Source organism: Cordyceps fumosorosea (genome assembly GCF_001636725.1).
Source record: "Cordyceps fumosorosea ARSEF 2679 chromosome Unknown scaffold_1, whole genome shotgun sequence".
Taxonomy (NCBI): domain Eukaryota; kingdom Fungi; phylum Ascomycota; class Sordariomycetes; order Hypocreales; family Cordycipitaceae; genus Cordyceps; species Cordyceps fumosorosea.
In genome coordinates, this window is record NW_017387301.1 from 3253956 (window position 1) to 3276000 (window position 22045).

The window sequence follows — 22045 nt, forward strand, 5'->3', positions numbered from 1 at the left end:
GAAGTTGCAAATGCTAGTGTCGGCAAGACAGTTCTACGTTTATATACACAGATGTTGAAAAAGGAAGCGGACTCTGCTTGGTATGGACGTAGAATATACTACTTGTCTGTGTCTTGAGCTCTATCTAGGCTATAGCTTACATGGACTACACGACAAATGATACATCGTCTATTTCTGGCATGAATACCAAGCAAGATCTCCCAGTCCATCTCGAATCAATATTAAAAAAGGGCCAGAAATGATGCTCTTTTGTCCCTGGCACTTTCACTTCAGCATGTTAGGCACACAAACATCACTGCCTCGCCGTCTTGGCAATTCCCTGCACGAATGAGTACAGCATAAATGGCAGTGACCTGCGCGAAATCCATGCCGCCAAACGGCATCTTGCGTACATGCTACACATGATGCACATTCTCCAGATGATAGGTGCCTTTCAATTGTAAATAGGCATCATATGAGCGTAATTCTTGATTGATGGCTAGTGTGGTATAATAATATCAATAGATAAGGGTATCGAGAGGTAGGTTAATCGGTCGTTGTGTGATGTCTTGGTTGGATTTCCTTTGAGCGTCTAAAAAAAACCAGAAAGATCCCATGCATAATTCTATGCACATTTCTTTTTTTCATGTCTTCTATTTCTTACTGTGATGAAACCTCGCCCTTGCACCATGGATGGTCTAGCACCTGGGAAATATCCATGCGCGCATCCAGGAGGCGGCTGAGCATGCAGCGGATAAGGTCGATGCTCTCAGGGCTCATGGTAAATGGCAAGCGCAAGTCGCGGTCCATGATTTCGTCGATGCTGTAAAAGGGGTTCTCTTTGTATATAATGGTGTACAGGAGAATACCCAGCGCCCACACGTCTTGCGGTTTACCGTCATAGGGCTGTCCGGCTAGGACTTCAGGGGCAGCGTAATCTAGCATAAGTTAGAACTGAACGCAACGCAGCAAGGAGATTGTCTCTAAACGTACCAATGGTGCCAACAAAGACGTCGAATGGCCCGCTTCGAATGTAAGCGGCGCTGCCAAAATCAATGAGCTTGATGTTGCCCTCGCCGTCGAGAATAATATTCTCATCCTTGATATCTCGGTGCACGACCATGGCCTTGGTGTGCAGAAAGTGCACAGCTTGTGCTACCTGTACAAAAATGCTGCGGCACTCGGCTTCATCCATGTTGGAACGCAGCTCGATGTAATCGAAGAGGTCCATGCCCGGCAGCCCGTGAGGCACCATTGCGATGTAGTAGTTGACATCGTCTTCAAAGAAATTCTCCATCTCAACAATGTTGGGGTGTCGGAATTCAGGTTTCCGCAAAAAGTCCAGAACATGAATCTCTAGAGGCACAGTGCCGAGTCTTCGGTCGCGCGTCCAGGTGTCGACGAGAATGCGCCGTTTCGTGACATACTTGAGGACCATCTTTCTGCCGGTTCGCTTGTTTCTGGCCAGCTTCACTTGGCCATATGCGCCTTGACCCATGTCTTCCAAGATGACGTAGTCATTTATTGTTGCCTTGATAGGTTCCTCCTCCGTCATCGTCACGACTGGTTGTGCGGCGGCTGCCTTGGGTGGTGACTGGGGTCGGGTCTGGCCCGTTAACCTTGCGGCGGCATTCACCGTGGCGTCCTTTATTCTCGTCATGTCGAACACTCTTGACGGGCCAGAAGATGGGGCAGGAGGTTGTCTAGGCTCATCACCCTCAGTGTCGGATAGAACCATCGGTGAGTGAACAGGCGTCTGGCCGGGGGAGGGTTGATGCAGAGGCGTTGGCGGCCCGGAAGGTATGCGCTTGGCCGGGTCTAGCACGTTGGGAACCGCATGGACGTGCCTTGAATAAGTAAGCCAGAGGGCAAAGACCATTTCGGTTCCTGCGTAGGTCGAAGAGGCGTCGGTGTGGGCGTCATCCACAGCCTCCTCGGCATCTTGCGATGCAGCAGGCTGCCTCTCACTCTCGACGACACGCATCTGAACGTCAATGTTGAGGTCAGAGCCGTCTCGATGCTTCGCAGCCAGTCCGTTGGGTTGCAAAAATGAAGCAGCAGCGTTGGGTTTGTGTTGTTTGATTGCCGTAAAAGCGGCAGCCCTTCTGAAGCGATGTTCTGGAATAACCATGCCGTCAAGTAGTTGCAGGCCGTCTTCTTCCGTTAGTGTTTCGACTATCTTGTCAAATCCTGGGATTAGGGCGTTTATAGAAGTGCCAGCGGGCTTCTCAAAGCCAAATAGAGCGCCACTAAAGGCAGAGTTCGAACTGAGGATATTAAAGTTCGTAGGGTCGACAACTATGATGCCAGCCATGTGCGGGAAAGTCGAAACTCGAAGCTCAAGTTTGCCGTGTATCTGTTCGACAGTGCATGGAATGTTTACCTTGCGGTAATTAGGACAGGTAAAGTAGCGTCGTTTCCTTGTCTGGGCAAAATCAATCTCGCCCTGAGTTGGGTCAAAGCCTTGCCTAGGAATTCGTGGGATAAGATTTGCAATGTCGATACCGGACTTGACAGACTTGAAGCCCCAGATGGTCTCAGTAGCGCCAGTCACAGCTTTCACGACGCCGTCTTCGTCGACCTCGATGTGCGCGACATCCTCATGTATCTCCTCGAGCACCCAGATCAAGCCAATCTGCTTTTCCTTAACCCACAAACTGGCAGAGCCGGTAAGTCCATTGCGCTTCTGGATAGGAACGACATCGCCACAGAGCAAAACGCCTCGAGAACCTGCGGTGGGATCGGCATCGGCACCACGGAGCTTGGGCGGTTCAACATCGCCGCTATGGATGGTTTGAGCTCTCCGTGGAGGCTGTGGTGTTTGTGATCGTGAGTTTGGCTTACTCAATAACTGCGCAGTAATTCCGGGGCGCCCACCGAGAAGTGCTGATGCGGCCGAGCTGGCAGGAGACAAGTCGCCGGCAGCATCCGGTATAGAATCCCCGTCATCTTTGCTGAGCAGCTTTCGTTCAAGCCAGGCACGTCTCTCTTCTTGCACAACCTCCAAAATGCCCATCTTGCGGACTTCGGCCTTGGTTACACCAAACACCAGGCAAGCTAGGTCGTTGGCGGCGAGGATAGTCCAGGGAGGTTTAGCTTCGGTAGTGAAGATGGCTTGAGCGGCGGGCACCCATCTGTTGGTGTGACCATGCACGGCAGGATTAATGGCGCCTGGGAAGATTTGACAAGGCAACGTTTGATGGCTGAGTACAGGCGAAAGGCTCGGCTCTGGATGCAACGTCGGGCCAGCCATGAATGGTTGGGCCATGGTGTCCATCAGCTTGTCTTTGAGGGCTATGGAGAGGGTATCCGTCATGGTGCGTTTGAGGCTGGTTGGCCGTGAGGTGGGCGGTGACGTGGTGGCAGTCGTTTTACTCTCGTCTGTGGGTGTTCTACTCGACTTTTGCGAATCATCTTGCTGTTCCTTGGATGGTAGTAGACGCGTAAAGGTAGGTGATAGAGCGAGATCCTCTGGCTCTTCGTGGATAGTGGCAGGTTCTTCGCTGAGGGCGTGTGGGGTGAACTGCTTTTCGAATATGTTCTCGCCGGACACGTCTGCGGGCCCGGTGAGCGGGGGCACAGCAAAGGAAGCGTCTGGGTTAGGCAGGTTGCTGGCTCCAATGATCTGAGCCTTGGCGAGCATCTCGAGCATATTCTGGGCTTCCAAGTCGCCGGCGAGCCTGGCTTGAGCACTGGCCAAGCCAGCCTGGTTGGCGCTGAGGGGTTGGCCGAGTCGGTCCTTGATAAATTCGAGGGAGCGTTTGAGAACATTTTGGCGGTTGTGGAGGAAGTCTTCGGACTGGTGCGCAAAGGAGAAGGAATGCAGCGACTCGGTCGGGAAGCGGGAGAGGTCTTCGGAGAAGCTGGGAGAGGCAGGAGCGGCGGATATGCAGGAGAGCGGCGCGGGGGCGGCAAGAGTGGCACTCATCGAGGTCGAGCGGGAGAGGGTTACGACGGACGGGCTACGGGAGGAAGCGTTGGAGTTTGGCATGGTGGGATTGCGCGAGGGAGGATGCTGCCGTATACGGCGCAGGCCAGAGAGACCGAGGCCATGTTCGTGGTCGGCAACGGGCGAGGGCCTGCACCAATTTAAGAGAGAAGTTAGCAGCGGCATGGTGCTGAAAGGTGACACAGCATGATGGGTCGCGTTTCACACGGAGGCGCGCGTCGGCGGATGAGAGGCCGTCTGGAGAGGGAGCGGGGAGAGTTGGAATGAAAGCAAACACGACAACAGAGGGAGCAAGAAGAGCGAGTGAAGCAAAAATGAGGCATGGGACATGAGCAAATATCAAGGCGGGAAAAGAATAAAAAATGACTGACCTGGTCATCAAGTCATGGTCGGGGTGGGCGGCAGATGACGAGCCCTCAAAGGACATACGAAAGCGGGTGCGGTCGGGGTCAGCTGAGAGGGCAAGGTTGCCGGTACTGAGGTTTTTGGGCAGCGAGAGGGGAGTCAAAAGCTTGCCACGGCCTCTCTCGCCATCGTCGTTTGTGTTATTGCCGCCTGAGAGGGGAGAGTCAGCATTCATTGTCCCTTGAGCTCCGTTTGGGGGAAGCAGGCCAGGCAATGGTGAAGCTATGACGACGAGCTGGAGGGGGAGGGGGGGGGGGGTGGGTTATTGTGTGGTGTGTGGGCTAATAATTTTGAGGCGATGTGCTATTTTGGAGTGAGGGAGCGTCGCGTACGGTTACCATGCATGGTGGCTTGTCCCGAGGGATTGGAAAAGCGAGATGGCGAGGGGCTGGCAAAGGATTCCCAATGTGCAGTGCGAGCCACCAACGATCATGGACAACGATGGGCGCGGCGCGGTTTTTTGCTTGGGCCGGGACGGGGCTGGGGGTTTTTGTTGACGAGGTCGAGACGCGGCGACGCCGGCGGCGCAGGGAGCCACGCTTTACTTCTAGTAGGCGGAGAAACAAAGCCAGACAGAGTAGAGAGAGGGGGGAGGGAGTCAGTCGCCCGCGAGGGCCGGCCGCCCTTTGCCACTGGTTGTTTCAAGCGGAGAAGGATGCTAGGGATGAGCGCTAGATGGAGATGGGTCGGCGCGGGCGATGATGACGGTGATGGTGTTGGCGGCCGCGATACCGGCGGGACATGAAGTTTGTTGAAGATGGAGAGTCAAGCTATCGCAAGGTCGAAGCGCAGCCTCACGAGGGGCAGCTAAACAAGGCCAAGCGAGGCGGGGGCTGTTTTTTCAGGCACCCTGCCACCGAACCTCGCTGACAGGAGCCCCTACTAGCTGGTTGTTACAGGCTGTTGGCCGACTCTTAGCGGCCTTAGCGGTACCTAACGCAGAGCCTGAAGTGCAGCGCTAAGCTCCCGCACAGGTACCACTTTGTTGGTTGGTCCGTGATGCTTCACAGTGGATGACAATAGCTCATGCAGCCATCACCCCAGCTGATTGGAGCAGCCTGCTTATAATGAACCACAACATGAGCAGCCTACCTTATTCAAGTTGGCATTGAATGAATACCTCTGTAACTCAATAACTCAGGGTACCAGATACAACTGCATTACCAGTACTCCTTGCATCGAGTCTCTCGGTCCTATGTGTTTTACCCTCGTTTCAACTCGTTATGTAGCAACATGACTTGTCTGCCAATAGGTATAATATCATCTTCAATAACTTGTGACAGTAAATGGTGGGTCGTTGCTATGAAATCGTTGGTTGGATCCTTGTCCAACGTCGCTGCCGAGGGTGTAACACATTTGACAGGTCAGACTCGTGCATTCTTTTATTTTCCGTAACCCTGGATTTTTTTTTTTCAACATGACTACATCCATGTATGCTTGCATGTAAACCTATGCTTACACAGAAGCCACGGGACATATAGATCCACACTCACAATACCGGCACCGCCCTCGCCGGCATCGCCGCCTCATACGCCGCCATGAACTGCAGCAGCGCCTCCTCGTCGCCCGCCCGCGCCACCACGCACAGCCCAAACGGCCGTCCGTTGTACCGGAGTGTCGACAGCGGCACCGCGCCCACCGGGTACCCTGCCGCCGCCGCGTGCACGCAGAACCCCGAGTCGCACGGGCCAGCCAGCACGTTGACCCCGGCCGTGTCAAATGCCCCGTCCAGGATACCCCGGGCCTTGGCGCGGAGCTCGGCCTTGACCGCGTCGACCTCCTCAGCCGGCTCGTTGCTGTTCATGGCCTTGATGAGGTCGTTTTGCTCCGTGTATGCTGAGCGAAAGCTGTCAGTTTGGCTTAGATGGGAGGGGGAGGGGGGACTTGTAAGGCGGGATGAAGGACTCACGCTCTGGCATGGCTCGCTCCTGGTTGTCTTGGTTAAACTTGACAATGTCCTTGACGCTGCGAATCGGAAAGTTGTCAAATATCTTGAGAAATTTCGGAAGACAGATGTTGTTGAACTCCCAGTCTGCCCGCGTATTAGCAATCTGAGGCTGTTCAACGTGTGATATGTGTTGACACTTACGGGCGAGGGAGATTGTATCCGGATACCCAGACAGATTCGGCAAAGCAAAGGGATACTGCAACGAACATCCGCTTTTCCGCAGAGTCTCTACCATGGACTCATACTCTTCCACCTAAAAAAGCCCACCATTAGCCCCCTTCCCTTTGACTTACACACACTCTGCTCTACAAACTCACCATGTTAACCGCCGTGCCCTCGTGCTGCCGGCACATGGACTCGTCCAGCGTCCACAGCCGCGGGTCCACGACGCCCACCTTCAGGCCCTTCCACGAGCCCACGTCCCCCGGCGGCGCGGCCTCAAAGCCGCGACCGAGCAGGAACCCCGCGAGCGCCCGGATGTCAGCCGCCGACTTGGCCATCGGCCCCGGGCTGTCGTAAAACTCCGTCATGGTGAACGCGCCATCCGCGTCCAGCGCGCCCACCGTCGGCTTCAGCCCGTACAGCGCGTTGCGGCTCGACGGCGTGACGATGGAGCCGATGGTCTCGGTGCCCATGGCCAGCGGCGCGAAGCCGGCCGAGAGGGAGACGCCGGAGCCGGTGGACGAGCCTCCGGGTGCCTGCAAGGAGTGCAAAAAAGTGTTAGACAATTTGCGGCGTTTGGAATTTGTAGGTGCCTTACGGAATGACCGAGAATCTTTTCGTCCTTTTCGATGACGCGGACGTAGGGGGATAGGGTCTGGCCGCCGTGGGCGGACCAGCCCGGCATCATGTAAGTCATCTTCATGCCGCAAAACTCCGTCATGTTGGCCTTGGCCAGGATGATGAGGCCGCCGTCAATCATCCTCTGCACAATCGCCGCGTTTTTCCGCGCCTTGGCCCCGACCAGCGCCAGAGAACCGCAAGTCGTGCTCATCCCCAGATCGGACGCCGTCGTCAAACAGTCCTTCACAGAACCAGTCAGCGCCTTGTTACTTTCCATCCGGTGTCACAACCAGGGCAGGTCTTCTCACCTTGAGAATGATGGGGATGCCGTGCAGAGGCCCGCGAAGCTTGCCATCGCTGCGCTCTTGGTCCAGTTTTGCCGCCGCCGCGAGGACCTTTTGCCGGGGCGGTTGCGAGATGAGGGCGTTGAGGCCCGGGTTGTGCTGCTCGGTGTGGGCGAGATATACCTCGACAATCTGGACGCTGGTGATTTTGCGCTGTGCAAGGAGCTGAGTGAGCTCCACGGCATTGGTCGTTTGGGGGTTAAAGAAACTAGGCATTTTGTGATTTTTTTTTCCCCTTACATTATTGTCTTCATCTCAACAGCGATGTATGTTGTGAAGCTGCACCATTGATATAGTCCTCCATGTAGTCTAGGCAACAGAATTGATTTGGCCGGCCATATCCTCATTCGGATGGCCGCGGCGGCGGAGCGGATACACAGGCACCGAGATTTAAAAAGTATACGAAGAGACACCATCCGTGATTTATCGTATTTTCCGGAATTGGCGCGCTGGCAAGTTGTGACTCTAGCTACATCACCTCGTTTACGAGGCAGATACAATGATCTGTGTCCCTTATTTCAGTGCAGATGTCGGGTAGTTTCATGCAGAGCTATGGACTATTTGAACCTAGAAAAGCTTCAGAGGCGGACAGCAACGAATTACGTTTAGTTTTCAGTCAGATCTACTAGTTAGTTACTAACAGTACTTACAAAGTCGAACCCTCCGTTGATACCACCTACCCTGTAGTGTCTTCTAACCTCAACTTGGTTCTCGGAAGAGGCGTAGGTCGATCTACAACGGGGTAGCACTGATCTTGCGGTTACATTGCGATGGTTTGAGATGGTTGCACACGTGTTAGGGCTCAGCAGACTGCGGGTGAGCATGTGCTGCGGATGCTACCACGACGTGGCTCATGACTAGCTTGGGTCGACTGCGCGGGGTTTCAAGCAGGAGTGACATAGTAGGTACTACTTGGCACTTGGCCAGAAGGTTGGGTTACAAGTAGCGACCAAATTAGGATGGCGAACGGGCCGAACTCTTTCACGAGGAGGCGCCACGACTTACAGGGCGGTCGAGTGAGCGGGCTGGACGGGCTGTACGGGCTGGACTACTGGAGCACGTGTTAGTGGCGGATGAGCGGCGTTTCGACGTCAAAGCCTCGCATTTGTGTACCAACCTGCTGCAAGTTATTGATCGATGGTGGCGTTGCGGACGGCACGAGGTGCTGGCGGGTTGCGGGCAGGCTGAGTTTTAAGTAGGTAGGACAGTAAGTGTGTTGATGTATGTAAGTGTCTGAACGTAATAAGCGTCTAGACTAGTTGATGACGGTGAGATTCGCAGGGTTCCCCTCGAGGCCAGGGCAAGAGAAGCGCTAGAAGCCAGGGAAAAGAAGGGCGGTTAGTTGGTTACTCGTGCCCCGGATTTTGTTGGGTTGGGGACATGCGTTTCTTGCCATTTTGGAACAAGGCTCGCGTGGATGCGGGGGTGCTGGAGACGCTAGAAATTAGGATAGCAGTTGAACTTGTTAAAAGGTATCCGTACATAGGTTGTATATAAAAAGGCTCTGATAGGCTCGGAATGGTTGGACGAAATCAGTAGGGCAAGCTGCTGGGGAGCAGTGACTGAGCGTCTGCTGTTGATTATGTAGAAAGGGGCCTCGGCGTAGAACGGGGTTAATGGCTCTAACAATGGAAGCATCGTACGAAAATGATGGATGAGGCATTTCCGAGTAGTTGGCGAATTTGTTGGTGGCTGTCAGCAGAGAAGCCGAAGCGGCCCTTGGATGGGCCAAGTGGGACGAGGCCTTTGGTGAGGGACGGCAGACAGAGGTTGAGATGGATGGTGGAGGACGAGGTTCCTGACCCGGCCTGGCATATGCAGGGCGGAAAGCCATGTCAGCCTGTTTGCCATAAGTACGCGAATGTAGATGGATGTTTGTAAAGGAGGCTTGAATACTAGAACAATGGGAATGAATGGGAAGAGGGTTGCCGAGGTGGTGAGGCGGTGGTGGTGGTGTTGTGGAGGGAGGGAGCAGCCTCAGGCGGTGGGCGCTGATCAGTGATGGGTACAGTAGGGAGACAGGTAGACTTGGCAGAGACTTACATAGTGTTGCAAGACCTTGGAAAGACTCGGGCAACCATGGATTTGTCTTGTCAATGAATGGTTCATAGTCAAACTGGTCGTGTACTGCCTGTATGTAGATGGTCAGCTGCTGGGCATGTGTTGCAGGGTGGCATTCCGAAAGCCCATGTGGTCTGTCAGTAGTTGAATCAGTCAGTACCTAAGGTGGAAGGATGGGCGGATGCGTTATTCGTATTGCAGTGCGGCATATCTGCTGACCGGAAATGCCCGAATAGGCATGCGCTGTGGTTTGCATCTGTAGCGGTGTCGGGGCGCTAAATATTCATCAAACCACCAGCCTGCTTGCCTGCCTGCCAACTTCCAGTGCAGCGAGTGCAGTGACACTCTGACACTTGCCAGAATTGCCCCGCACTTTTAGGTGGGCAGCAGATCCACAGGTGGCGGCACCCCAAACATTTTAGCAGTCCATTCAGGCAATTCAAGTAATTCAGGGTCCTTTTTTACGGGGGCCCTAGCACTAACTTCTTGCTGCTAAAAGTCGTGTTAGCGGCCGCCTGTCCGTTCTGATGTCTTGTCTTGTCACCACCGTTTGCTGTTTGGCCGCTTCTACTTCTGCTTTATTCTGCCCGCCACCAATGCACTCTTCCGTCCCATCCTTTATCACCCACATGTGCCTGCCCTCTTGCCTCCCCCTCATGCCACTCCCCCCCCCAACAATTTTCTTTTCCCAAACCTTCCTCCTTCATGTCTCTCCTGCCTCTCCTGCCCTCTCCCTCGGATTCTGACCACCACGTCATCCTCCCAGCAATGATTTGAACAACACCGCTCCTCGCAAGACTCCTGCTCCGGCCACTCCGGCACCCGCCCGGCCGAGCATCCAATACTAGCGCCCCTCCAACCAACAGCACCGCGGGCACCCACGCCGCCACTTCCAGCGCCGCATATTATCATTTTCCTTCAACCTCCGACATCTCCTTGTTTCGAAGACGAACTCGAATCAAACCAAACGAACCGATCAACCGACTCGAAAAAAAAAAACCAAGAAACATATTTCCCCTGCCGGCGTCGCCTCCCGCCATGACTGAGATGCTAGAAACCCCCGGCGGCGAGCCCTTTCCTCCTCTCGCCGATGTCGCCGCCGCCGCCGCTCCCGATGCCTCCTCCTCCAAGCTCTCCAGCCGTCAGAGATTCCTCCGAGGACTCCGACGTATGTCCTCGTCGCCGTCCCTCACCAACCTCCGCCGGCCCCGTTCCACCAGCTGTCCCTACCATAGCAGCTCCCGACTTCCTCTATCCTGCACTAGCCTCGCCGGAGTCCCCCCCCAGCACCTTCGACCCGGAACACCACAACCTTCGCCGCTCGCCCGATCCGACACCCCAGACGTCGAGTTCCCATTTCACGACTGCCTCGAGGAGCAACCCGGTGTCAGGGCCGTCCGTGTCATACCCGCCTCCACACCCTCGACTGCCTTGCTGCCCGCCGACCTTCGCGCCCAGGCGAAACCAGTCTCCAAGCCACCCTTTCCATTCTGGGACAATATGCCCCAGGAATTACGCATTGCGATTTTCTCTCATTTGCCGCCCAAAGAGCTCGTCCGTGTCTCCCGTGTCAGCAAGACCTTTTACAGGTTTTGCTTTGACGGCCAGCTCTGGACCACCTTCAACGCTTCGGAATTCTACCAAGATATCCCTGCTGATTCCCTGGCTCGGATCATCATTTTCGCTGGACCGTTCATAAAAGATCTCAACCTTCGCGGCTGCGTTCAGGTCGAGCACTACCGACGCACCGAGGCCGTTGTCAAGGCATGCAAGAACCTCATAAACGCTACCCTCGAAGGCTGCCGCAACTTCCAAAAGACGACTTTGCACAGCTTGATCCAATCTAACGACAAGCTGGTCCACCTCAATCTGACTGGTCTCTCTGCCGTATCCAACTCCGCCTGTCAAATCGTCGCTGAATCTTGCACTCAGCTGGAGAGTTTCAACGTGTCCTGGTGCCAAAAGGTCGATGCCAAGGGCATCAAAACCGTCGTTGACTCGTGCAAACGTCTGAAGGACCTACGCGCCGGCGAGGTAAAGGGCTTTCACAACCTTGAGACTGCCGAGTCTATTTTTAGAACCAACAACCTCGAGCGTCTGGTCTTGAGCGGCTGTGCCGACTTGACTGACGAAGCACTCAAGATCATGATGCACGGCAAGGACCCCGAAATCGACATCCTCACCAACAGGCCCGTGGTTTCCCCGCGAAAGCTACGACATCTAGACCTCAGCAAATGTAAGCACCTTACATCCGCGGGAGTCAAGGCCATTGGCTATGTCACACCTGAGCTAGAAGGCCTGCAGCTGTCGGGCTGCAAGAACCTGACGGACGAGGCCTTGGAACCGATTCTTGCCTCCACACCTCGCCTCACACATCTCGAGCTCGAGGACCTCGCCCATCTAACCAACTCCCTACTTTCCGAACACCTTGTCAAAGCGCCATGCGCTGCCTCCCTCCAGCATCTCTCGCTGAGCTGCTGCGGAGACATTGGTGACATCGGCGTCCTGCCCGTTATGCAGACCTGTACCAAGCTCCGCAGCTGCGAACTTGACAACACGCGCATTAGCGACCTCGTCCTTGCCGAGGCCGCCACCACCGTCGCTAAGCGTTCCCGGCGTTCCACGCAACCGCTTCCCCCGACCGTAACGCTGTCCCTCGTCGTCTACGACTGCCACAATGTAACATGGGCCGGCCTCCGCGAGGTGCTCTTCCGCAACACCCAGGTCAAGGTCAAATCGGTCGGCGTCACATACCCGAGTGAGGTCATCGAGCTCAAGTGCTTCTACGGCTTCCAGATGACCGTCAACGAGCACCACAAGCGTGTCATGCGTGCCGACTTTGCCGCTGCCGCTCGCCTTGAGCGCAAGTCGGCCGACTACATGCAGGCCACCGAGGAGGCTGGCACCGTCGGTGCGGGACAAAGTCGGCGCCGACGGCGTGCACGCCAGACGCACGCGCTGCACCTCGACGAGGAGGACGGCGTCATTGGAAGACGGCGAGCCCGTACCATAGGTTCCTGCAGCGTCATGTAAAACGCCTTCTGCTCCCCTCTCTCTTCTCCCCATCATTTATACATGGCATCAGGTTATCCTAGCATTGTTGTTTCTTTCTTTCTTTTCCCTTCCCTTGTCTTTTTTTCTTCTTTTTGGAATAGTATGAGCAACGCGGCATTATCATTATGGAGTATGGTTCTGTTTTTCTTCATACACACCTCTCTCTCTCTCTCTTATGAATGGGCACATTGGTACACGACAACGGCAGGACACGGAACACTCCTTTCTTACATGTTTACTCTTTTCGGCGTTTGGATCTTTTACTGCCTCGGTGCCCTGAATTTGCGGGCAAGGACTGGCAATGGGAATCGGCTGGTTCGGTTTCTTCTTGGGACTTTTGGTTGATGGTGGGATGGAACGGGCGTTTTTTTGTTTCTTTCCCTGCTACTTTAGCCCGCTCTGTGTTGCTCTTACATAGAAAGCTGCATTCCGCCGTAATTCGGACGACGAAGCCTTGGAGCTTGAATATATAGCACTGAAGTCGATGCAACTTCCATCATCACAACTCTGCTGTAAGATCCCCTTAAAAGTAAAATTGGCTCGCTGTACCTGTTATAGTCCCCGCCTTGCACGCGGATTCTAGTCATTGTCCTTCCTCGGAATGCTGAGCTCTCCGATATCTGTGCTTCTCATCACACCGCTGCAATGCCTGCTCGCTCGGCTGGTGGGGCCGTTCGACGACACACCCTCGGCTTGGAGCGGACTTTTTGTTGCCTCGGAACACACACACGCAAGGCCCATTCATTGTTCAACCTCGACATCCTACAGTGCATTCTAGGAAAAGCGACTCCGATAGGCTGATAAAAACTCTCCGCATACAGTACAGGGAAGTAAATTTTTTTTTTTTTTTTGCATTTTGCATTTTGCCAGATAAGACACCAAATGTCGCTGGAAAAGATTTACGTTGTCCGTCATGGAGTCAGTTACCCCCCTCACTCACCCTGACCTTTTACGCAACGTCAATAAACTCACACAACTTCTAGTTCCGCACTGCGTGGACGGTAGACAAGGAGGGCAACTATCGCTCGCATATCCCGTCGCCGACGGGCATCCCCGCCGATCCGCCGCTCACCTCGCACGGCATCGAGCAGGCCGAGGAGCTCGCCGCCCACCTCTCTTCGCTGAGCGCGCCGGCTGTCGAGGCCGTCTACTCGAGCCCGTACTACCGCTGCTTGCAGACCATCGCACCCTTCGTGCGGCGGCAGGCGGAGGCCGCGGCAGCCGGCACGCTGTCCGCGCGCGCCGCCGACACCGCGCTGCGCATCCGTGGCGAGCACGGGGTGTGCGAGTGGTTCGGCGCCGCGCCGTTCACGCACCCGCAGCCGGCGGACGCCGCGGAGCTGCGCGGCCTGTTCCCGGCGTACGACGCGGACTTTGTGTCGCCGGTGCGGCCGCGAGAGCGCGGCGAGACGTACGAGCAGCTGGTGGAGAGGGTGCGGGAGGCGATGCGGGCGCTCATCCGGCGCTGCGACGAGGAGGGGCGGCGTGGCGTGGTCATCTGCTCGCACGCGGCGACCATCATCGTGCTGGGCAGGGTGCTGACGGGGCAGTATCCCGAGGAGATGGACACGGACGACTTCAAGGCGTTTACGTGCGGACTGAGCATGTATGCGCGGGGACCGGCGACCGAGGGAAGCTCCGATGGTCAGTCGGATAATGGTGAGTCTTAGAACCATGGCCCTGGCATCTGTTTTCGAGTTTGCTTCGCCTTCTTCGGTGGCGCATTTGGCAAGACACATAAAGAAACCGCCCGGGGCCACGGCGAAACGTGGCAACGGAACAGCGCTGACCGCCGAGACATAGTGGGCAACTGGATCTGTGAAAAGAATAGCGACTGCAGCTTCTTGAGCGGGGGTGAAGAGCGTGGATGGTACGTGTTTCCCTCTAGTCGAACATCTTTTCGGCAGACGTCAAGTGTGTCCGCAACTGACATCATTCACAACATCTAGGAAGTTTGCGGGCGACGAGTCCTTCCCCGACACGGGATCAATGTCTCGAGATGATGCCCCCGAACCCAAGTTGTAGGCAAATGCGCACTACAATTTTTTGCAAGAGCCATTCATTAGTTGCAAGGATGGACACCAGCTTCCGAGACTTTCGGGCCATCTGATGCAGGCAGACCCCCGCCATTGTTCAAGCAGGTACAAGCCTAGACACTGTCTGAGGCAACCCCTCTGATGACAATTCACGAAAACAAAGCAGACTCACCAACTCGGAAACAGAGCTCTTTGCATCTTAAATAAGCCCAACTTGGACGGAGCTAGTCGGCCTGGTGGACAATGACGCCAAAAGGGGGATCTTGCCTAGGCCGTATTAGTTGACAGCCGAGATGGAGGGAGAGGCTCTGACTTCCTGGGCACACCACCGCCCTTTTCTGGAGTGCGCTTTGGATGAGACCTGTTCAAGGGATGAAGAGACTTTGTGGGATGTGGCCCTGTTTTGCTCAATAAGGGAAAGTCACTCCTGAGGATAGTTGCCGTCGGATCAGGCCCAAGAAAACACCCACAACAAGGCAGAGTGCTGCCTGTCGGGAATGGGTAAACCGAGGATTTCGCCTCGTCTTTGGTGTGGAAGTTAGTCGCGCCATTTGTTTATTGTCTTTGAACCGCAAAGACAATGCTCAGCTAGACAAGTCTGCCAGGCAGTCCACACCAACAGAAGACACGGCGAGCTTTGTTCCTTGTGGCAAGGACAGGTACAAGGTCAAGTGCGAGGGCCCTGGGAGAAACTCATCTCATTCCGCATGGAGGCTCGTATCCAGAAGAGCCGGGTGATACAGCATTTCTTAAGATAGGTCTTGAGCAGCCGCAGCAGGCAACTAGTTCAATCATTTTATTAATAACAATAGCACCAGGTTTGACCACCAGGCTCAGTGAACTAGGGTGGATAGGCTGCCAACACTGGCAATCCTTCAGTGGCGAAAGCCATTTGTGACCTGTTTCTTATGCATGGTGGAGAGGGAGGGCTAGGCTGTGCCACCTTGCGATGCCGTATACATTGATTGTGGATGGCCGACTCCCTCGCGTCGCCAACGACATTGGCACCCCCGGCGCCCTGCATAGTTCATGCAGGAACCAGCATCTGTAGAGATCGAGTGGAATTGCAAGCAGCAAAGGGGATCTCTCTGCCCTGATGGCGTCACTGCTGAATCAAAACAACCGAGCGACTGGATAGGCATTGCGACGGTCTCAAAGCAGATGAGCTCAGGCACCCATCTCATGATCTAATGCTATTTGAGCTGTTGTGAGCAGAGTTGCTCGTTCTTTGTTTACACGTCTGCTAGCTGAGTTGATGTTTACTGATTCGCCTCACTCACCTGTAACCAGCGAGAGTATTGCTAGGTACGCCTGCGCCCAATATACGTCGTGGCAAGGCAGGGCGAGAGATACAGGGCATATCCTGGGGGATCATAAGAACGGGGACTTTGCGGGTCGTGATCCTCGTGGCTGCATGAAGCCGTTCGTTCCTGATGAAGAGAGCGCCATTGGCTTGCATGAATGATATTAATCAAGATGATCGCATCCACACAATCAAGGGAGGGCAGTCGCGGCGAGCGCCACCATTCAAAACCGTCCTCGTCGAAAGAATTGCCCATTGAGCATGGGATACGACTGGCAGAAAGGTGTTTGATGTGAGGTCTCGGCCCTTGCAGTAGCCTGCCCCCAAGACGAGGCAGGGCAATGGAAAAAAGAAAGGAGGATAATTTCCGCAGCGCTAGCCCGGTACGCTCTCAGGAATAAGAAGCCACAATAGTTCCATGTGTCCGACAGACGGCTTGCATGCACACACAGACGCCCCGCAGAGCTGTCCGCCCTGATGAAGATGAGATTACCCAAGCTAAACACAGGGGCCATGTTAGAGGAAGAATGGCCGTGAAGCGAGGAGAAGGGAAAAAAGCAACGCCGTGCATTTATGCGGCGGAAGAAGTGTGAGGATCACCGGCGCCTGGGCAATGATGATGTTGTTAGTGTGTGGTGGGCGTTTGATATGCGTCGATTGGACTCACAGCGTAGGCTGGGGAAGAAGGGCTGGCCTGCAGCTGAAACACGGGCTCTCGGACAGGAGGCAGCGGGCAAAGAAAGCATGGAGCCGTAGAAGGGGCGCCATCGAAGTTGAGGAGTAAGAGGATGGAGCATTGCATGTAAGGTGTATGGTGTGTTGTTGCAAAAGAAAGAAAATGCTTGATGGGCGTTTGCGCGTGTGTGTAGGAGTAGAGTGTGTGGGCAGCACAAGTCAAAATGCATCGACCTAGGTAAGTTAGGTACGGATAAGTTATGCAGACGTTGCCAGCCGGCCAGTTCGGGCGGCAGCTGGCAGGCTCAGTTGGTCATAGCTCCTTAACCCGCGCCAAACGGGTCCCGACTGGCGCAAGCGAACGATGTGGCACTAGGCTTGGTGTAGCTTAGCGTAAGTACAGTATTTCCTTTTTCGCCCTTCAACCTATCCAGCCAGAGGCCGCCTCAGGTACGACTTTTCCCCGCCTTGATGCCCTGACGGACGCTGCAAAAGCAACAACAGCCTATTTCCCTCAATGGACCCAACTAAGGTGGTGCAACATCAGGAGAGTCCCAGCGGGAAAAAGAAATGGTCAGACGGGATGACGGAACAAAAGTTCTGACAAGGCCTGCCGTTAACCCTCGGCATCGGCCACCAAACACCGTTCTGTTGGTACTGACGTGTTTTGCTTTCATCACGGGCAGCAAACGAGTTGCTGTTGTGCTGACCTAATACCTTCTTGATAGCGACGATTGCCCCCGCCTTCTGACGATAGTTGCTACTCGCCCTTGTCTCAGTCGTCTCGTGCAGTGCTGCGCATCCTTTTCGGAGTGTGGCACTACAGACACAGCAGGACACTAATAAGTTGTTACACCTGGCCCTGAAGAAAAAGAAATTCCAGCAGAGCCAAGTTACGCCCAGCGGAGTATTTCGGCCTACTAGACCATTCGACTCTGCTACGTGTCAGACTGCCTTTTTTGCCTGGCCGTTTGGTACTAGCATACGAAGATAGCATGCAGATGTTGTGACATATCATCCCTCGCCAACATCGGGACCTTATCGTGCCGATCGCTCTTGGTCAACAATAGCGACGGCAAAGCCTACTGAGTATGGCAAGTCAGTCTACTATTTTGACTCCTTGATTGCTTTTGTACGAGGGGGTTGGTCCTTTATGTGATATAACGTGTGTTGCACAGTTGTCCCGACGCCCCGAGAATGCTCAAGATGGCAGATAATCTCGACGGCAACCCTTGAAGAGCTGGGCGCAATACGACAGTATATTATGAACATCCGAGAGCGGAGATCCAATGCTGCGATGCAAACATTCCGCCTCATTCATACAACAGCAGTGCTATTGCCCAGGGCGTGTGGTCGTCAACTACCCTGGGCAGATGGATCGTCTTTGCACACCACACCAGACCATCCTCGCAACCGCACCAGGGTCACTGCCCTGGTTCTAGTATCAGCCTAATTGAAGTTCGACCGTACCGATAGCTTGGTATCATATTTATCACAAATTGCACCAGCCATGGGCCACGCAATGGTGGCATATAGATTACAATACGGAGTATAATGGTCTACTAGGCGCGAGCCTGACGAGTTTCCTCCACCCGCGATCCGCCTCGGGGCAAATGACCAGGATCTCATCTTCAAGACCCGAACTGAGCTCTAGAGATGCGATGGAACAACAACTCGGTTAACATTGACTATCGCCCATCGCAGCTTTTGGCTTTGATTCAGCGGCTCAGCCATTGTTCGCCCTGCAGCCAGCGCCCCCACCAAGCTCGCCGCTAGGAGTCAAGCAGGTGGAGAGAAGCCGCGGCCTTTGGCTCTCAGAGAGGCTCTGGGTCCCGTGTCTTGGATGACTGGATAATTCTCAAGACAACCCCCTCGGATTTTCTTGGGCAATAGGTTTTGTGCGTGCTCAAGGCACCAACACAGGCGAAAGATTGAGTGGCTGTGATGGTGATGGTGACGGTGTGAGAGTCACCAAGCAGCCAAGCTAACGTCGTGCGATGCAGGCTACCGCCACACCGCGGCAGACGTATCACACGCCTCTTCACAGCTTCAAGGCTCACACCTCCTCCATGGCGGATGGACCTGGACCTGCATGCATCTGCGCGCGGGAACAAAAAGCAACAACCGGCACAGCCAGGGAGTTGTCCGGCTGGTGGGAACCTTCTCCCGCGCCAAAAGCTAACCCCTGCCTTCGCCCACAGCTATGCCCGCCGCAGGTACAAGTCTCCGTCGATTCTGCACAATGGACAATGGCCCACCATCGCACGCCCACCAAGAGACTTGGGGGAACGAGCCGACTGCGCTGCGACTCCGCCTCGGCAACCACTCCATGGCCCTTTTTCAGGCTCTCAAGCCCTGCTTGGGCTGGACCAGGCTTTGCCTGGCCTGCGTTGGCTTGGTTGGCTTGCAAGCCTGTTCGCTCTGGCTGGGGCAAGGGTGACACACAGACCCCTCGTCGTATCCAAGACACTCAATTTATCCTGCCTGTCCCGGTCTTTTTCATCAACAGTGATTCAGGTACGCTGCCCATGTTGACGCTGGTCGGCAGAAGAAACAAGCCCTCCTCCATAAGCAAAAAAAAAATTGAAAAAATAAAAATAAGAAAAAACAGGCCGTTGAGCATCACCAGGGGTCTTCGACAACCTCTGAACCCCCGTATCCTTGACTTGCAAGTACAAAACACGTTCTCTCCCTCCTCCCCATCTATTTAGGACCCATTTCCTCCCGTGTTGCTCTTTCCTCCACTACCATATCCGCTCTTTCTTTTAAAAGCCTTTTGGTCTTATTACTATTAAGCCCTTTGGCTCATCATCCCTCGTTAATATTGGCAGTGTACTATTCCTCCCTCTCGCCCTCACGCTCCTTTGCCCCATCTTCGCTTGGACGATTGCCAACCTGCTCAACTCACATCGCGACGTCTTGCTCTTCCCGACAGCCAATATTCTCCGCTCAAGAAATCTCAATACGCCCTTCACAGTTTTGTCATTCAGTCAACAGGGAAAAGAAGTCCCCTAGCTGCCCTCGACCATGACTACTACCATGATGCAGCAGCCCTCGGAGTGCGGCTCTCTCTACTCCATTGGCAAGTTTCGTATCACCTCACTCGCTCACATCGACAACTCGACACCGAGGAAGTTCTCTGAGGAGACACTTCCCTCACCCCTCTACCGAGCCGTCGGGCACCCAAACACGCCTCCAGAGTCTGTATCCGGAAGCCCCAGAATCAAGTTTGAGAGTATGTCGTCTGGGATGGATCACGGCTGAGGGTACCTTGCTGACCAACGTGCAGGATCATCTCTATCATCAAACACAGACTGTTCGCCTATCCCTAGACTTTCCAGTCTTGGAACTCGCTCCATTTCAAATGTTCGCCTACCTAGCCTCGATGAATTTGACCAGGGTGTAGAGGCTCTGGCAAGAGCTCACGGCGGTCAAGCCCCATCGTGGACTCCTGCCGCCTCGCCTCACCCAAGTGCAGCCTGCCGCCCAGTTCTTCCTCAGCTTCTGCCATCTATTCAAGCCTACTCATCGCCTATGTACTCGCCTCAGGCATACTCGCCCCAGGAAGCTTACTCTCCCTACAACCATGCGGACCCTTTCATGCACGCACACGAGGGCTACCCCAGCCCGCCGCCGGATGGCGAGAACAGACACATCAACCAAAAATACACGACCGAGGAGGGGGACTTCATCATTTACGCGTGGCACGATAAGAAGCTCAAGTGGCAGCGCATCAAGCAAGACTTTGCGGCCATGTTTGGAAGAACACCTGAGCGTACAGTGCAGGGCCTGCAAGCGTGGTACTACCGAATGAACCAGCGCATCCCACTGTGGGACAAGGATGGGTGGCTGATTTTCGAGAATGATGAAGATTTGGAACCCAAGCACATCAGCATCAAGTGCCGGGAGCGCGATAGCCAGGACCGCCCGATGGAGCCCCTAGGCCTGGCTCAACGGTACCCGGAGCGAGCCATCAAGTACAGTTGGGTGGACCCGGAAGTGAAGCGCAAATCCCGCGACTGGGGTAAGTCTTAACCGAACACTGCGTCCTGCATCCCGACGCAACGGCATATGTACAGTACCTGTTGCAAGTATGCTAACGACTTTCAACAGCTGCCAAGCGCATCATTCAACTCCGCGATCGCAAAGAGCGTCGCAAGAGAAAGGACCAGCGCCGACTGAAGTTGTAAACGGCTGCCCGTTTCACCAACCAGTCACGACGTTCCTTACGAGCTCCATGTACTATATTCTGACACATGTACCATTACTCTTTGGATTTTCTTTTTTGTTTTACTGCCTTGGCACCAATCCTTTTTTTCCTTTCCTTTTTGTCGAAGAGCCCTCTATTTACTGCACTCTGGGTTCGTCTTGGGCGGTCTGCAGGCGGAGTGGGCCAACCCCAAAAGTCCTGCCTCGACGACGGGGCAAGGCTTCAGTCGTTGGAAGCTCTCTGTCCGCAGCCGCTCGTGTATTACTGGCGGGATTCCATCGTTTACTTTCTTGTTTAATATTTTGTCGGGGTGGCACTGTCTTATATTCTGAGGAGAGAAACAAAGTTAATACTTGGCAAGGGCGATATGACCCACGATACGAAAAGCATCTGGATGGATTAATGTTGGATGGATGTATGATGCAAGCAGCTTGGTTTTTTGCCCTCGGGTGTGTCTACTTGTATGGAAACAAGTCAAGACGAGAGGCAATGCTCATAAATTGAGCTACATACATAGAAACTAATAAATAGTGCAACTGAATGCAACAAGAACATATTACTACAGATTACTACCAATTGCTTTGCGCTGCTTTGAGCTTATTGATTCGGGATTGGGAATAAGCGGTGGCGGTCGATAATCTAATCTTAGATGGTGATGTGAGCGTCATGAATATGTTACACGATTATTAGCTGAAAGTCAGCCTGCAGGTGCAAGGTTCGGAAATACACAGAGAGTCATCTGTAGTTTGCGTGACGATATTTTGTGGCTTGCATTCTTTCCTCGAGACAAGACGGCCCGGGTCGAGGTGCATGGCGGTTAGGCAGAGGAGGCTCTTTCTTGACAAGTTAACTTGACGGCTGACGAGTTTACAGACTTGATGGCTTGATGGCTTGATGGCTTGATGGCTTGCTTTGCTTGCTTGCTTCGTCTAACGAGAGGGTGTAGGGCTTCCGATGATGTTTTTCCTTCTTTTATGCGCCTTCGTCATCATTTCGTACGACGGGGGGAAAGTGGCTGTGTGGCTGAGCAAGGGACGAGGAGAGAGATTGAGAAGCCGACTCCAGACCGGAAGAGGAGTGAGCCATCAATGCGAGATGTGCATATGCATGATGGCACGAGTGGCGACGAATCACAAAAGGACGATGAGCAGGAATGATGGGCGCGCCGCCTGGCGGCCTGAAATCTGGACGGCATCGAAAAAAAAAAAAGGCTGGGTTTTGGGATAATTTTAGCGTGACAAGAGACAACAATCCATGAAGCGTGTGGCTTGCAAGTTATTAAGGTAGTTTTGGGGGGG

At 54.3% G+C, this 22045-nt stretch overlaps 5 protein-coding genes across 5 annotated transcripts; 3 read left to right on the plus strand and 2 right to left on the minus strand.

Moving 5' to 3' along the window:
• Positions 1 to 639: 639 nt before the first annotated feature.
• Positions 640 to 4508, minus strand: ISF_01046 (serine/threonine protein kinase; the record flags this gene model as incomplete). Its single annotated transcript, XM_018844653.1, has 3 exons — positions 640 to 917; positions 973 to 4058; positions 4300 to 4508. The coding sequence occupies 3 exons, from the start codon at positions 4506 to 4508 to the stop codon at positions 640 to 642; spliced, it is 3573 nt and encodes a 1190-aa protein (XP_018709103.1).
• A 1314-nt stretch (positions 4509 to 5822) lies between these two features.
• ISF_01047 (Amidase signature domain protein) lies at positions 5823 to 7624 on the minus strand (the record flags this gene model as incomplete). The annotated part of the gene is made up of 6 exons (XM_018844654.1): positions 5823 to 6169; positions 6243 to 6365; positions 6423 to 6534; positions 6599 to 6979; positions 7042 to 7305; positions 7373 to 7624. The coding sequence occupies 6 exons, from the start codon at positions 7622 to 7624 to the stop codon at positions 5823 to 5825; spliced, it is 1479 nt and encodes a 492-aa protein (XP_018709104.1).
• A 2883-nt stretch (positions 7625 to 10507) lies between these two features.
• Positions 10508 to 12502, plus strand: ISF_01048 (F-box domain protein; the record flags this gene model as incomplete). Its single annotated transcript, XM_018844655.1, has 1 exon — positions 10508 to 12502. The coding sequence occupies one exon, from the start codon at positions 10508 to 10510 to the stop codon at positions 12500 to 12502; it is 1995 nt and encodes a 664-aa protein (XP_018709105.1).
• Positions 12503 to 13405: 903 nt separating this feature from the next.
• On the plus strand, positions 13406 to 14193 carry ISF_01049 (phosphoglycerate mutase family protein; the record flags this gene model as incomplete). The annotated part of the gene is made up of 2 exons (XM_018844656.1): positions 13406 to 13441; positions 13507 to 14193. The coding sequence occupies 2 exons, from the start codon at positions 13406 to 13408 to the stop codon at positions 14191 to 14193; spliced, it is 723 nt and encodes a 240-aa protein (XP_018709106.1).
• A 5371-nt stretch (positions 14194 to 19564) lies between these two features.
• ISF_01050 (hypothetical protein) lies at positions 19565 to 20727 on the plus strand (the record flags this gene model as incomplete). Its single annotated transcript, XM_018844657.1, has 3 exons — positions 19565 to 19772; positions 19827 to 20561; positions 20651 to 20727. The coding sequence occupies 3 exons, from the start codon at positions 19565 to 19567 to the stop codon at positions 20725 to 20727; spliced, it is 1020 nt and encodes a 339-aa protein (XP_018709107.1).
• Between the last annotated feature and the right edge of the window lie 1318 nt (positions 20728 to 22045).